The 16,407-nt window shown below is 31.1% G+C and overlaps 2 protein-coding genes across 2 annotated transcripts; one reads left to right on the top strand and one right to left on the bottom strand.

Moving 5' to 3' along the window:
* Nucleotides 1-7,655: 7,655 nt before the first annotated feature.
* LOC108345922 (cytochrome P450 CYP736A12) lies at nucleotides 7,656-11,300 on the top strand. The gene is made up of 2 exons (XM_017584777.2): nucleotides 7,656-8,356; nucleotides 10,375-11,300. The coding sequence occupies exons 1-2, from the start codon at nucleotides 7,667-7,669 to the stop codon at nucleotides 11,188-11,190; spliced, it is 1,506 nt and encodes a 501-aa protein (XP_017440266.2). The 5' UTR covers nucleotides 7,656-7,666; the 3' UTR covers nucleotides 11,191-11,300.
* A 2,767-nt stretch (nucleotides 11,301-14,067) lies between these two features.
* On the bottom strand, nucleotides 14,068-16,022 carry LOC108345920 (cytochrome P450 CYP736A12). Its single transcript, XM_017584775.2, has 2 exons — nucleotides 15,110-16,022; nucleotides 14,068-15,011 (listed from the first exon to the last, which is right to left on the bottom strand). Exons 1-2 carry the CDS (start codon nucleotides 15,800-15,802, stop codon nucleotides 14,175-14,177), a joined length of 1,530 nt encoding a protein of 509 aa, XP_017440264.1. The 5' UTR covers nucleotides 15,803-16,022; the 3' UTR covers nucleotides 14,068-14,174.
* Nucleotides 16,023-16,407: the final 385 nt, after the last annotated feature.

Genomic DNA, 16,407 nt, shown 5'->3' with positions numbered 1-16,407 from the left:
GTTCCTCCCCGGAACGCTCGTTCAACATCAACAACCGATTATTCATTTCATATACTGTTCATCATTTATACTCTTTCAATTTAATATCATTTTCGTCATCCATTTCAAGTGCATAAAATAACGAACGTTCAGCCCTCTTCATAACGAGGACGAACGTTAGGAACGAGACCGAGGAATCCCCCGTTCCAGAACAGAATAAAACTGATTACAGTGAACACCGTATATAACGGATGTTATTTACCACTTGAGTCAGTGAATGAACTGACTCTCGGAAGTTCAGATCAATACTCAACGAATAGTTTAAGTACAAAGGCTCTAGGCCAGATCCAATGGATACAGGCCCCTCAAAACGATTAAAGAACTATACTTAGAATAATTCAATTACAGAAAACCGAATGTCAGTCAATGACCGAACACGGTAAAAGGATTTACTGAATTTGGACGAACGCTATTTTCCACAAGTTTAATAGTTAAAGACGAGTACGAGTGTTCGGTATAAGACCGAGCGCCACTCATGACGAACGCTTTGGGTCGAAACCCATCACTGATTTGAACTCGTGATAAAATATTAATATTAATAAATATAATACGGGATGGTGAAGAGAGGATTGAAGAATGACTAAGTGTCCAGATATATGTTTACAAGTTTCTCAATTCCTCACATAGCACTCAGGCAACCTACGCTTGGCCGAACGCTCAAACGTAGAACTATTATAAAAGGGCGTTCGTTCTCAACTAGAATTCTTTCCAAATGAAAGAATTCAATTTCAAAGAAGTTTACTAGTAATCACCGAACGGTCAAGGACCGTTCAATGACGAACGTTCATTATCATAGGGAATTTGTATTCAAAGTTTCATTTATATTAAACTCATTTCTCAACATAAATTTCATATCTTCAAGTACTCATATCATAGTACATTTCAAAATTTTTATGCATCAGTTCATAATCACAACCATATACTAAAAATCAAATATCACAAATTCATGCTTCATATCACTCACAGAACGTCCATACAGTACAATACAAACATACAAATTAAATTGAATAAGCTTCCCTTACCTGGATACGTGATGGAAATAGTCTAAGAGTGGGTTTTTGGTTCGTCAAATTCTACAACTTCTACCCTCAACTATCAACACTTGTCCAAACTAAACCGAACAATCACAAAGAACCAAACATCACTTAAACTATACCCCTGCATGCAACCAGAACTTGGTTTGCATGTAATAAAAGAACGAACGACTATGGGGAGAAAACTTACCGGCTCAAACTTGAAACTTGTTCGGTTCAAGATGAAGCTTGAGTTGTCGGGAGCACTTCTACGGTTTCTGAATGATGATCGGAGAAGAGAAAAGGTTAGTTTTCTTTGAGAGAAGGTAGGAATTCTAGTGAGAAGGAGGAGAAATAGAAAGTCAGAGTTTTGGAATGGAGAAGGTGCATGCAGAAGAGTGACGCGGATTTCAGAAAATTCAGTTTTGTTTAAAAACGAACGTCCGTTCTCCTGCTGACACCTGCATCCCACTAACTGATTTTCGAATCCTCGTTTATTGACACCTGGCGTCCGCTCAGAAGGGTTTCTAAGTGCATTTTAATGGTTCTGAGCAAAGTTTTGGGTGTAATAAATGAGATTAGACAGGTGAGTTTGGTTGCTTAATTACGAGGTCTGACACATATGTTTTTTGGAAGGTCGTATGTAAACATAATGCATGTTCTAAGTGTGATAAAATAGTACGAAGTTATTAGAATGAAGAATAATGAATCTATGAATACATGAAAGAGTTTTTGATCCCATTTAATATTGAATTTCGGTTCTATAAATGAAGTATATTTAAATAAGATAAAAAAGAATGATATTTTGGTTTTGGTTATCAACCAAAGAATAAATGTTTATATTATATTTTGGTTCTCTCATGATCGAATTATCAAACCGTAAAAAATAAAAAAAAATAAAAAAAAATGTGAATTAAGTTTCTATTTATATATAACAACTGAATTTAATTCTTTGTGATTTAAAATATTATTTAATATTAAAGATATTTGACCTTGATTTTTAAATATTCTTAAAATTAAATAGTATTTTAAATAAAAAAGGTAGTAGGCTTTGATTCTTTTAAAATGGAAGTCAAATACCATTTTATGTTTTTCTTATGGGTTATAATTGAAGCCGGGTTTTATTTTAATTTTTTTTTTCTTTCGACATATTAAATTTACATAAAATATCTCATAACCACCAAAAAACAACACATTATATTTATCATCTAAAGAATTAGTCAAAATCTATAGACAATAAGATGTTAGGATTATAAGTAAAAGTGCTAAATATTAGTGCATATATCAAAACATAGAAAAAAAGATATTTTAAAATAAATATATAAAAAAATATATTAAAAAGATATTTATAAAAGAATAAAATTTTTCATGAACCCAATAACATAAAAAAAGTTAGAAATGGAAATCTCGTAAATTTTTGAAATATCAGGTGACAAATTGTGTCTAATGGAAAGAATTTAAACAAAAAGTAGTTGCATTAATATTTCGAATAAAAAAAACTTCAGCAAAGGAGTGAAAGAGTGGTAGGAGTGGCAAAATGAGAACTTGGTGACGTTTGATGACGAAAAAAGTTAAAAATGGTGACAACGCAACGATAGCAGAAAACCTAAATAGTGAAAAAAGATAAAAAACCGTAACATCTTCATAAAAATTTCGTTAAAAATAATCCTAGACAATATTTTATGCTTCAATTGTAAGGACCTAAAAATTTGAACCCAGGGTTATTGGGCCTTAATTGTGGCAGTCAGACCTTTAGCAATTTGGGCTCATGACCTTGGTAAGGGGGCTCTCCTAAAAAGAAAAGGCTAAAGTTGATTTGTCAACTCTCCTTTCTCTCTCTAAAACCCCCTTTCCCAAATTCGTTTCTGCCTTCTCTCTAGCCTCCACACTGATTTAGCCATTGCATGTTCTGTTAGGTGGTACCCTAGCGACCGTCTCGTAGAGAGCTTTAAAACCATCCGATTGATTTTACGTTCTTCAACCGGTAAGTGGCTTCCTCTTTTCTCTGCTATTTTCGAAATTTAGGGCTTATGGTTCTACTGCTTTTGTGCAATTAGAACTGTCCTCTTTTCAATTCCTGTCAAGTTTGAGCTCTAAGGGTTGTTCTCATCACCAATGTGATGGTTGTAGGGCATTGCTTAAGTTCTTCCCGGGGTAGGATACTGTTGAAAATTGTGTTGTGTGCTAGACTGCTCAACTTTAAGGTAAGGGGAGCTAGTTCTACTCTTGCTTTACTGTATGGAAGTGTGTATTATGTGAATTTGGTGATGGATGGCTATAAACTGTTTGGAATGATTTGGAGTGATGAAATTGTGTATGTTGGATCTGTGTTGACATGAAAATTCGGTGGTAGTGCTGTTAGAAAGGAAATCAAGTGTCTTTATGATCAATTTGGGCTATTTTAGAGGAAGTGAGGTAGGGATTTTGAGTAAATGAGGGCTGCAGTGTTCCTGGACTGTTTAGGCAGCCTAGACAAGTCCATTGTGACTTGTTAGAAACATAAAAGTGGTCGAAAACATGTTCCAAGTAGTAGAATCAAATTTGGGTCCCTAAGTTGTTGAAGTTAGTGTTTTGGAGCTGAAAGTTAACTTTAATCACTTAAAAATGGTAGTAGAAATGCTTAGAATCATTTGGATAAGTTTAATGAAGTCTAAAACGAGAATTAAGAGTCTAAGAAGTTGAGAAAAGTGGTTAGAAATGGTCAAGGGAGGTTTTGCTACCATTCTGCAGAATTCTGCAGAATGTGAAAACTGACCGTTCGTCCATGACGGATTTGGACGATTGGTCATGCCATGTGCTGAGTGGCGTTCGGTCAAATGTTGGTTTGGTTAACGTTCGTTCTTGGTAGTAGCGTTCGGTCATAATCATGCTTTGGCTTAGGCATTTAGCGTTCGTCCTTGTCTGGAGAACGTTCGGTTTTAGGGGATGATATTAATAGCGTTCGGTCATTGGTTTAAATAACGATCGCTCAGGTGTTGGTTAGTAGCGTTCGTTCATTCGTTGGTTTAGTAGTGTTCGGTCAGTTGATGGTTTAATTAGCGTTCGGTCAGAGGTTGAATTAGTAGCGAGCGTCCATATGTAGTAGCGAGAGTTCATATTGGTGGCGTTCGGCCTTGGTTTAGTTGCGATTGTGAGCGTTCAGCCTTAAGTTTGTATTCTTAGGTTTGAATCTTAGGCGTTCGGTCTTGATATTTGTTAGTGATCGTGAACGTTCGGTCTTCATGAGGTTTGATCGTTGAGCGCTCGTTCAAACAGTGTCCGTCCAATGGTTTATGACGTTCGTCCAAATACCCAAGGGATTTTGGCGTTCGTCCAAGTAGTGTTCGTCCATTTAAGTGGTGATGTTTTCTGTTATGTTTCCCCTCATTCCAGTAAGCTATGTTATTTAAATATTTCAGTTACAATTTATGAATGCATTTTCATGTGATCCAAATTGGTTGAAAGTGTATGGTTATAAGTGGTTTATGATGTACATTGTTGATCCAAAAGGAATATCATGAGATTTAAAATGGTCGGATTGAATCGGAAATTTAGATCTCTCGGTGGGATCAGTTAGTGTATTGAATGAATGTAAGAGGCTTCCATATGGGGGGTTATCCCTAACACTCCAACGGTCTTTCATTCTCACTTAGAGAGGATTGACGCGTGTGGTGGGAGTAGTGGGAGGTCCTAGGGTAGACGCTATCACTGGAGGTCTATTCCGCGGTAACGGACTAGCCTTGTGTATGGTCGGGTGGAACCCCTCGGCAATGGCTTTGCAAAGCAGTAGAGGCCATCACAAGTGCACAACCCGCCCCAGCTCTACATACATTCTATGTCCGGACGTGTCTAGAGTCTTAACATGATAGGATGCTTGTCTTGATGAGTTTTATGAAATAAATGCTTATGTTTATGGTGACTAAGGTGTTTATGTGGGTATGGATATTCTGGGAAATGTTAGACTGATTGAAAATAAATTGTATGATTGTTTGAGACCTAGCTCATCCTTGCATTTGTATGTGTTGCATGTGTTTGCTTTCCCCTTGCGATGATCATCCAATCCTTTGGATGTGAGCAGTAGGTGATGATGTACCTTTGGAGCAAGCTTTGGAAGTTGAGGAAGACCCAGCCCCTAGTGCTTAGGATTTCTACAAGCTCTTATTTTAAACAGCTCTTTATTTTGAAAGACTTCTAGCCTCCATGTTATCATAATCTGTATTTTGGAAACACTCTTTAGGTCTCGTTGAATCTTTATTCAATCATGTATTTTGGAGAATTATGAACTTGTACTTAAGTTTTAAAATTTTCCAGCCAGACTTAGATAACTGTACTCCTTAATCCTATCTATTGTGTACTCTTAACTGCTTTCTATTATTATAATCGATGCATTCTACATATATACATTGTTATATGTTTTGGGATGTCACATCAATTATAAGAAAAATCGAAACAAAATATTTTCACTTAGATAAAAGAATTAAAAAAAATATAAATTTTGAAAATTATTATACACTCTTCAGTTTGGGTTCTTTAAAATTCGAAACAAAATAAACGTAGGACTTTAGTTAACCGAAACCAAATTCCCCTCACTATGGTAAAATAATAGCGAGAATTATAAAAATTTTCACGCATGCTTTGATTTTTGGAAAATTGAAATAAAAATGATGTATGACTTGAATTATAATAAAAACCAATTTCCCTTAGGGAAAATAAATAGAATTTTAAAAAAATTTGAAAATTTTGTAATGGCTTCAACTCCTTTCACACAAAAATCTATTAGATGGCGAAATTTTTAAAATTACCATCATATTTCATTTATTAAATTTAAAAAGCCAAAACTACTAATAGAAATATTTCATTTATTAAATTTAAAGGTGGCCACATGTGTAAGGTTGGCTTTGTGAGAATTGGGTTATGAAATTGTGGTGGAGAAAATCTTCATATATTTTCTTGAAAGGTTTGAATAAGATATTTTTTCTCTATAAACAAACAAAAGAAATTTTCTGGTCAAAATTTGTTTACCATGAAATCGAACTTTGAACAGTGATCGAGAGAAAACTAGTTGGAAAACAAGTCGATATCATAAAATCGAATTCTTAGCTGAATTTTTAATTAAAAGTTTCGGATTAGGGAATTTTATTTTATATATTTCAAAATTTATAAATATATGTCCTCTCTGACACCGTAGAAGAGACATTGAAGGTTTTTTTTTTTTTGTTATATCACATTTAATGTGAGGTGACCCTTCCAAGTCGGTGCAGCCCAATCCCAATGCCGTCTATCTTAGGTTCTGGTCCCTACTTAATAAATAAATAATATACAATTTCAAATTATATTAATGTAACTTTTATTAAATATTATATATAAGGTTTAATTATTTTAGAGGTTTGCATTTTTTGTATTGGAAGTCTGGGACTCTTAATTTTTTTTATCTCATTTAAGTTTTTAATTTCAAAAATTTGAAATAACGTGGTTTTTATCGTTATATTAGTTGAATGATATTAAAAAAAGCAATGATTAAGTATGAAGACGTAGATTTTTTTAATAACATGATACGGTAATGAGATTAGTGACGTTAATTTTTATTTATTAGAAAATTGGACCTTCGTCTTTGTTTATTGTTTTTGTCTGAAGTTCTTTAACTTTCTGCAAAACTATTTTGGAAGAATGTAATTATTTGCAAACACAATGTCACTGCAATCCTTCATCATTGATAATGAGAAACAGTTTGTAGTTAAAGGGTTTGAACAAACTTTTACATTAACCTAATTACCACCTAATCATATATTATGTAGTATTAATTTCTTCAGAGTCATTCTACTTTTACAATTATTACATTTGAAATTCAGTAAAAGTTTGAGGACGTTTAAGAAAATTAAGGATTTATTTAAATCATTTTTAGTTTTGATTATGTGAGACTATTAAGGGTGTAACCGATAAAATTAATTTTAATTTAAAAATTGTAATATCTATTTTTTTAGTTTTCTTTTTCAAAAGTAGATATCCTAGTGATGATACTTGTCGCTGTTAAACAAATATAAGTGTCAATTACTTGCATACACATTGTTTTTATCTATCTGTTTATTCATATACAACTAAACTAGTGACTCAACTATTTTTTGTTTTTAAATGCTCTCTTAACTTATTTCCATTATAAAATACAATATGTAATATATAATTCAGAAATATTCTTCCTCTTTTAATTTTTCTTCAAATATTCTCAATACTTTCTTTGTCTTTCCTTCAAACATACATTTTATATGCATTAAAAAACTGATTTTAATCTTGTCAAATTACTTTTCTTTTTTCATCTATACTAATATATTTAAATTTCTTGAAACATTCAATTTATCATTTTTTGTATCTCTAATATTGTAGATTTTTTTAATAAGTTTTGAACTATATATCTTTGATTATAATATTCTGATTTTTTTTTGTTATGGCAGAGTATAAAAAGAGAGAACATACACATTCTATTCCAGTATATATATATATATATATATATATATATATATATATATATATATATATATATATATATATATATATATATATATATGTATTTCTTTTTTTATTTTCACATCAAATAACATTGTGGTCTATAAATACCAGACTCATATATCTTATTTCTCATTATGCAACTAAAGTATTCAGCAATGTTGCTTCAAGCTCTAGCTATCCTCTTCATCACACTGTCATTCATTGTTTTTGTGTTTCAAAAGAAACATGATGGGAGAACTGCACCAGGTCCCAAACCCTTGCCCATTATTGGTAACCTTCACATGTTAGGAAAACTCCCACATCGAGCCCTTCAATCTCTTGCCAAAACATATGGTCCCATAATGTCCTTAAAGCTAGGGCAGACCCCAGTCATAGTGGTTTCTTCTCCACAAACTGCAGAACTGTTCCTGAAAACCCATGACATTGTTTTTGCCAGCAGACCCAAAACCCAAGCCACAGAATTTCTTTCTTATGGCAGTAAAGGTATGGCCTTTTCTGAGTACGGTGCATACTGGCGCAACGCCAGGAAAGTGTGCACTCTGCAGCTTCTGAGTGCCTCAAAGGTTGAGATGTTTGCTCCTCTGAGAAGACAAGAGCTGGGAGTGTTGGTGAAGTCGCTGAAAAATTCTGCAGAATCAGGTGAGGTTGTTGATCTGAGTCAGTTGCTGGGAGAGCTTATGGAGAACATCGTGTTCAAAATGGTGTTGGGGCGTGCCAAAGATGATAGATTTGACTTAAAATTTCTGATTCACGAAGTGATGAACTTGATTGGATCATTCAATCTTGCAGATTACATGCCCTGGCTAGGCGTGTTTGATCTTCAGGTATCAAATTCAATCCCATATCTTGCATTCAATTTTCATAACATATGATGAAGTGGTGCAATAAACATATAAAATAATCAGTTTTCGTATCATAAGATATTAATTAATTATATATTAAATATTTTTCATTAGTTTATTATTTATTTATTATATTCTCTATCAATAAAAAAATAATACATGTACCAAAATATTTTAAAAATGTGTTAACCTATGATTCAGCACTGCACGAAACAACTCACGTGGCGCTTTGTTTTGTGGTGGATATATACAGACGATAATATCGAGAACTTCCTGCTACAGCAATCCTTCACCGATCACTTACAACCACTACAAATACAAATTCCTACTTTTTTTTTCTTTTATTATTATTTTCTTTCCTATCCTTATCATCAATTTTTTACAAAAAAAGTTCAACCGTATCTTTTCTTTTATGTATTTTGTCTTTGTCCCACCTATCAACTATAAAACATTTATACTTTTATAAAACAAAATATATTTATTTTTCAAAAACAAGTTTGTATTAAACATTATTCTTAAAATGATATTAAAAAATTAAAATATAAAAAGAGAAAAAAAGAAAAATATGATAAATTACACAAAATTCATTGATAAAATTATATTATACACAGAAAAAAAAATCCATTATATAAAAATTATGTCCAAACAATAATAAAGATAATAGAAAATTCATCACTGCATTCTCGAAAATTAATTCATACTTTTTTCTTCATATAGCCTTTAAATCTAATTAGTGCTTTTTAAAAATGGTTGTTTTTGAAGAATTTAGGATTAACTTTTTCTAACTTATCTTTATCAAACTTCTTTTATAGTTTAAATTGGTTTATCATTCTCTTCTATATTAATTTTCTTTTTCATATTAGTCCATTTAAAAGTTAATTTTAACTTTTTTTAAATATTAAATTTTGTTAGACATCAAATAATTAGAAAGTATTTCCTAAATAAGTTTAGTATCGTAAATCTTGCAAATTATTAACGATAATAATTACATTCTTTAAAAGAGATATACTAGCTAAGAAATCAGACTCCCATTACTAAAAACATATAGATTTTTAAAGAAAAAAATATATTCCCAACACAAAATAATACCACAACAAATAGCACCATAATAAATTGAATCACATGTTCTACTGCAAACTCCACCACAAATTGAATCACTTGTTCTAGTACAATCCACCACATTTAAATGTTATTAGAATATATTTTAATATATATTATTAGAATATATTAATTGGTGTAGAGAGAATTTTCTTTTGTGCATTTTAATACAAACTTTAAACCGTTTTCATTTATTACATTTATCATTTATGTTTATTACCAGAAGCATTAAGCATGTGTTTTAATTCTTATAGAAAATATTATTATTTGTGTTTACTGCTCTAGTTATTTTTTCATATATATTTTGTCTAATGTAGTTCACAAAAAAAAATTATACCTTGTTCATGCTAGTGTTTATTTAACTTTTGCCATATTTATTATTATTAAATGAAATGATCTAACTCCATAAATAAACAAACCAAAACATTTGTCGGTCATATCCGTACAAAAGACATTATTGGCAATATCTTTTCACCCACCAACAACCAACCAATTTGAAATTCATTTTTAGGATTGTATGATTTTTAAAAAAACAAATTTTTGCATTTGTAAAACATAAAAAATAAAATAATAAATATAAAGTGAATGTAAAAATTTATTGGATATAAAATTATATGTGCTGTCACTTTTGTTTTACACACATGAAACATTTGAGAAATTATCTTTTTACGTTTCACTAACCATTTGACAATTCAGTTTTAAGATAATATAATCATTAAAGCTATTAAACTTTGGTATAAATCATGATTAATTCACACCTATCCTTTTCTTTTTCTATTCTCAAATTTACAACTACATAAATTATTATTTTAGTATACTATAATAAAATAAATTAATTAATGTGTTTTAGAAAGAATGATATTAAGGTTTATTTATCCCTTATACATGCAACAATTGTGCAGGGAATAACAAAAAGATTAAAGAAAACAGCAAAGTCGTTTGATGAGCTATTGGAACAAATAATCCAAGAACATGAAAGTAATCCATATGACGAAAATAAGAATCGCAATATGGACTTTGTGGATATTTTGCTGTCACTCATGCATCAACCCGACGATTTTCAAGACGCCATTGATAGAACAAACGTGAAAGCTATCATATTAGACATGATAAGTGCAGCATTTGACACCGCTTCCACAACAGTAGAATGGGCCATGTCACAACTCCTGAGGCACCCTTCTGTCATGAAAAGACTTCAACAGGAGCTAGAACATGTGGTCGGAATAAACAGACACGTGGAGGAAAATGACTTAGAAAAGTTGTCTTATTTGAACATGGTGGTGAAGGAAACACTAAGGTTACACCCAGTCGGACCTTTGTTGGTACCTCGCGAGTGTCGAGAAGATGTTACCATTGATGGCTATTTGATAAAGAAAAAAACAAGAGTTATGGTAAATGTTTGGGCTATAGGGCGAGATCCTAAAGTTTGGGACAGGGCTGAGATTTTCGACCCTACAAGGTTTGAGAATGATAATATAGATGTTCGTGGAAAGGACTTTCGGATTTTACCATTTGGGTCGGGTCGAAGAGTGTGCCCCGGGATTCATATGGGTTTAACGACGATTAGTTTTGTTTTGGCTCAATTAGTGCATTGTTTTGATTGGGAGCTTCCATTGGGCATGTCTTGTGATGAGTTAGACATGGAAGAGATATTTGGGCTCACTATACCAAGAAAAAAGCATCTATTAACTAGACCAGTTCATCGACTACTTGATTAGGTTTTAAGAACGGATACTAATGCAAAACAAGGTCCATCTATATTTGTGGTTGATTTCAATTCCAATTTGAGACACAAGTTTGAATAATCATTTTGATTTTTGATTTTGGATTTAAGTGTATCAATTCAATGGTTTAAGTCTAACATTTTTGTTTTTGAAATTGCTTGTAGCTTATATTTTGTATAAATGATATTGTTTTTTATATGTTAGGCTATTAAGGTGTGTTTAGGAATTTAAAATGAGTTAAAATTTTCATATTATTTAAAAATAATAGGATAACTACAAATATTCTTGAAATGATTGAAGAAATTTTATGGACAAAAATAACTGTGTCTGTAAATTGATATTATTAACAAATTTTATTGATGAATTTTTAAAATTTTAATTACAAAATATTTTATTGACAGATTTATTTTTATGAAATTTTTTTGATAAATCTATCAATAATACATGTTTAATTTATTGATGAACTTCTTGTTAGCAAAATTTCTCAACAAATTAAATTTGTATTACATATGGATTGTTTTGAAGATAAAATCCGTTAAAGAGTTGTCTCACCTCCACCACAGACAACTAAACAAATTGTGTGACAGAGAGAAAATCGCGAGCCTTGGATTGGCCAGCCAATTTGATGAGGGCACCACAGTAGCAAGTGTTCCACTATCTAGATAAAATACCTAATCTGGTTTTTCAATATATTAATTTTTTTAATTTATATTCTATATTTAGAATGTATTTAGTGTGTATAATTTTTTGTTAACTAAATCAAAATCATCTAATATTAATTAGAAAATAGATATTTTTTTAAAAAATATTAAAAGGTTAAATATATTTTTAATTTTATATTCTTGAAATTGAATTTTGTCCCATCCTAAAAATTCTTTTTTTTCTCAAACTTTATTAATGAATTTGATCTCTGTAATCACATTAAATATTTGAGATTAATTAATGTAAAATAAACGATGTATGTTGTTCTTGTAATTTGTTACGTTAACAAATCTTTAAGATTATCTTATCACGAAGATTAAACATTCATTAACAATTAAAGATAAAAATAATTCAAAATTTGAAACAACAAAATATAATTTGATATTTAGTAACTAAAATTATATACTTAACTTAAAATAATAATAAAATGTATGGTATAAAAAACTATATTGATTAGGTTTGTTGTTTTTAAAAGTAAACTTAAAAAACCTATTTTCATTTCAAGAAAAACCGCGATTTTTATATGCATAAAAATTCGTATATTAAATAATCATAAATAACATTATATATGAATTTTTTCATATGTAATTAGATATAAATTTTTTTCATATATAATTTTATATAAATCTTTTCATAATAATTTATCTTGTTTAACACAATTTTATAACACAATCTTTTCATAATAATGTTAACGAAAAATGAGAAACATATTTAAAATATTAAATAAATTTAATAAAATTTAATTAAAAAGATTAAATTCATACACTTTTAAAGTTGTAAGACTAAATTAAATCAAAATTATAAAAATAAATTAATTCCAATTTTGACTTTAAGATAAAAAATATATGTAACCCATGTTATTATCTCATGCCTACATTCAATAATATTATTTTTACCTACCTTTATTCATGGTTATTTATAACATTGCACGCACTAATAAATTATATATAAAATTTTTATAAAGTAACTTATCAAAGATCATCATGAATATCAATTCCACGCCAATAAGCAAGATCTCAATAAATACTCATTTTCATATATGCTAGTCTATAAGACCATCCTTCCACTAAAATATTCGAAATAAAAAACTAGTTAATTTGCCCACTCAAACGACTACGTACAAAATACGGAACTATTTTGATGTTGGAACATGACAAAGGAAATAATTTCTTCGATAAATTGTCGTAGAATCTGATTTTTATTCATATACATTAACACTTTGTTTAAATTTTTTTATTGTTTATTTAAGTGGATTTGAAGGTAAGTGAGAGTGAATTTGAAAATAAATTTTTTTAATGTGTGATATTAATCAAATCCTATACTAATTCTTACCAACTTTACTTCCAAATTCACTTTCACTTACCTCTAAATTCACTCAAATAAACAACAAAAAATTCTCTTAAATTCATTCAATCACTCTTCTCTAAATTTATTAGTGAACAAAACCGAAAAACTACTTAAAATAAAAATAGTTAAGAAGGAAGAACGATATTTTGATACCTAAAAAGTTTTCATATCTATTTGATATTATTATTTATTTTTTATTATTCTGTTTATTTCTTTATAAATATAAAAATCAGTTTGTTTAATAACTATTTTACTTCTACAATCGTTAAATGGTTGTTTTTGATATCAAAGAATTATTTTCATCGGTACAGTACCAGAAACATTAGAACGAGGCTTTCTCTGTTATTGGCTTATTACCGTTGATTTTGCAAGAATGCACTAAATGGCCGACTTTATCATTCAATTACCATAAATTGTAATAAAATCAATGCTAATTAATAAACATTCCAGAAAAATAAACATCAGCACCACTGTAATCCCTGCCATATTGCGTCCACTTGAGATAAAGTCAATTTATGATATATAAATAGATGTAAAACTAATTTTAACATACAGTTTTATAGAATTAAATTAAACTTAAAATTCACTGTATTATTTTACTTATCCATTAATATCACACTATAAATATACTTAAACATAAAAATCCACTTCTTAAGACACATTTAACCAATCTAATGAAACAATTTTGTATAATTAAATTAGAATTAAAATTTACCATATTATTTTAGTCGTTATCGAATAATTCATTAATATTTCATGTTTGGTATTAATATATTTGGACGACAAATTTCCCTTCTTAACAATTATAACCAATCTAATGAACACAAATAACCTCGTTACTCAAAAACCTCGCCACATAATTTTCTGCTAAACTTTTGGTGCTGTCTCTTCTGCTCTGATAAAATCAAGTTTCTTAAACAAACGTTTGGCTAAGGTTTAATAGCTAGGCGATAAGTTGGTATAGCCAGTAAATGCTTACTTCTTGGTATTGAAAGGCCAAATGTTTCAGTCATATCCAAATCATCAGAAGAAATTCCAGTTGGAAGCTCCCAGTTGAAGCAATGGACTAACTGAGCCAAAGCAAAGCCAAATGTGGTCAGACCCATTTGTATCCCAGGACATCCTCTGCGACCAGAACCAAATGGTAAAAGCCGAAAGTCATGTCCTCTGATGTCTATGTTACTGTCGACAAATCTCTCAGGATAAAACATATCAGCATTTTCCGACCACACATTAGGATCTCGTCCTATGGCCCATGCGTTGATTAAAATTCTTGTCTTCTTCTTTATATGATAGCCGTCAATAGAAATGTCTTGTGAGGACTCACGAGGCACTAGCAAGGGTCCAGGAGGATATAGCCTCAGAGTCTCTTTCACTACCATATTCAGAAAAGGTAGCTTTGATAAGTCATACTCTTCCACAAACCTGTCCATTCCAACTACATCAGTTAACTCTTCTTGAAGTTTCTTCATGTCCTTTGCGTGCCTTAAGAGTTCTGATATGGCCCACTCAAGGGCCACACCTGATGTTTCAAACGCTCCTGCAATCAAATCCAATATGATAGCCTTCACATTAGTTCTGTCAATGAAGTGATCCTGTTCCTGCTCATCCATGGCTTGGTGCACGTGTGATACAAGTATGTCAACAAAATCATCAGAATATAGACTTTTCTTGTCTCTATCCGTAGGATGTTCATGATCTTCGATAATTTGCTCAAACACTTGATCAAATGCCTTATTGACTTTCTTAAGTTTTCTTTTCAATCCCTGTATAATAGATTTTGGAAATTATTAAACCTATACAGAATCCCTGTTATAATAGATTTTGGAAATACTTAGATCTAAATAATAGTTGAATGTTGTACCTGGAGATCAAAGATGGCAGCCCAAGGTAAATAATCTGCTACATTAAACACTCCAGTCAAATACAGAACGTCATGAGTAAGTCCTTTTAGGTCGAATCTATCATCTTTGGTACGGCCAAGTATCATTTTACAGACAATATTGGACATAAGCTCCCCAATCTGCTGACTCAAATTCACAACATCACCTGAAGCTGCTACTTTTTCAAGCAATTTCACAAACACTCGTAACTCCTCCCTCCTCAAAGGACGAAACATCTCAACCTTTGATGCACTTAGAAGCTGTGTGGCGCACAGCTTTCTCACGTGGCGATAATAGGATCCATACTCAGAAAACACCATGCCCTTGCTTCCATAAGATAGGTATTCTGATGCTTGAGTTTTGGGTCTGCTGGCAAAGACAATATCATGTGTCTTGAGGAATAGTTCAGCAGTTTCAGGTGAGGAAACCACAATGGCTGGGATCTGTCCTAACTTGATGGACATTATGGGACCATGTTTTTTGGCAAGAGCTTGAAGGGTTCGATGTGGGAGTTTTCCTAGCATGTGAAGGTTACCGATAAATGGCAAGGGTTTGGGACCCGGTGGATGTTTTCTATCATCTTTAAGGTGGTTTGGATGGAACAAGGCAAAGGATAGAACCAAAATGAATACCACAAGGAGTGTTGCAGGAACGGCCAATGTTTCAAGTAACATTTTAAGGCTTGTTTGATGGAAAATCAACTAGGTTTTTGTATATTCATTCACGAATACGGTATCTATATATTATAGTGAAGTAGGATTCTTAATTATCAAAAAAGAGGAAAGTATAGATAGTTTTTTCAAAAAGAAACAAACTCCCTACATTTAAAGTTACACGCCTAGTTTAGGCGTGGGAGTAGGCGTGGGAACAATTTCCTTTCACGAGCAAAAGTCAAAAACTTTGTTCGGAGTTGGGATTTGAGATTGAAGATAAAATAAAATTGATGATGGTGTATCAAGCTTAAATATTAACGTTATAAATTAGATTCATTCAATTTTTTATTTAAAGTTTTCAATATTAAATGTTTCCAATGTAAGATTGAGGTGAGTGTTCAACTAGAAAGTAGTTCAAGGAGTCCAATACTAATACTCAAAGTCTCTAACTATTCGTCCAAATCGATAGGAGGACACATGTAGAAGATACTTTGATATCAATCAATACCTACCTCCTTACCTCAAATTTATATTTATAGATTTGGAGTGCGCTTTTAGTTAGCAACAACCTAATTGTGATTCAATTGATGGTAATTACACTTTATTTTAAGTTGTTCAACATTAGA

This window comes from Vigna angularis, chromosome 8 (genome assembly GCF_016808095.1).
Source record: "Vigna angularis cultivar LongXiaoDou No.4 chromosome 8, ASM1680809v1, whole genome shotgun sequence".
NCBI classification, from domain to species: domain Eukaryota; kingdom Viridiplantae; phylum Streptophyta; class Magnoliopsida; order Fabales; family Fabaceae; genus Vigna; species Vigna angularis.
Note: the sequence above shows the minus strand (reverse complement) of the source record. Positions and strands in the feature narration are given on the sequence as shown.

Excerpts from the sequence above, each read along its gene's own strand:
- LOC108345922 (XM_017584777.2), top strand. The coding sequence starts at position 7,667 with ATGCAACTAAAGTATTCAGCAATGTTGCTTCAAGCTCTAGCTATCCTC. Across the intron at positions 8,357-10,374 it reads TAGGCGTGTTTGATCTTCAG|GGAATAACAAAAAGATTAAA; the intron begins GTATCAAATTCA and ends ACAATTGTGCAG.
- LOC108345920 (XM_017584775.2), bottom strand. The coding sequence starts at position 15,802 with ATGTTACTTGAAACATTGGCCGTTCCTGCAACACTCCTTGTGGTATTC. Across the intron at positions 15,012-15,109 it reads CTGCCATCTTTGATCTCCAG|GGATTGAAAAGAAAACTTAA; the intron begins GTACAACATTCA and ends TCTATTATACAG.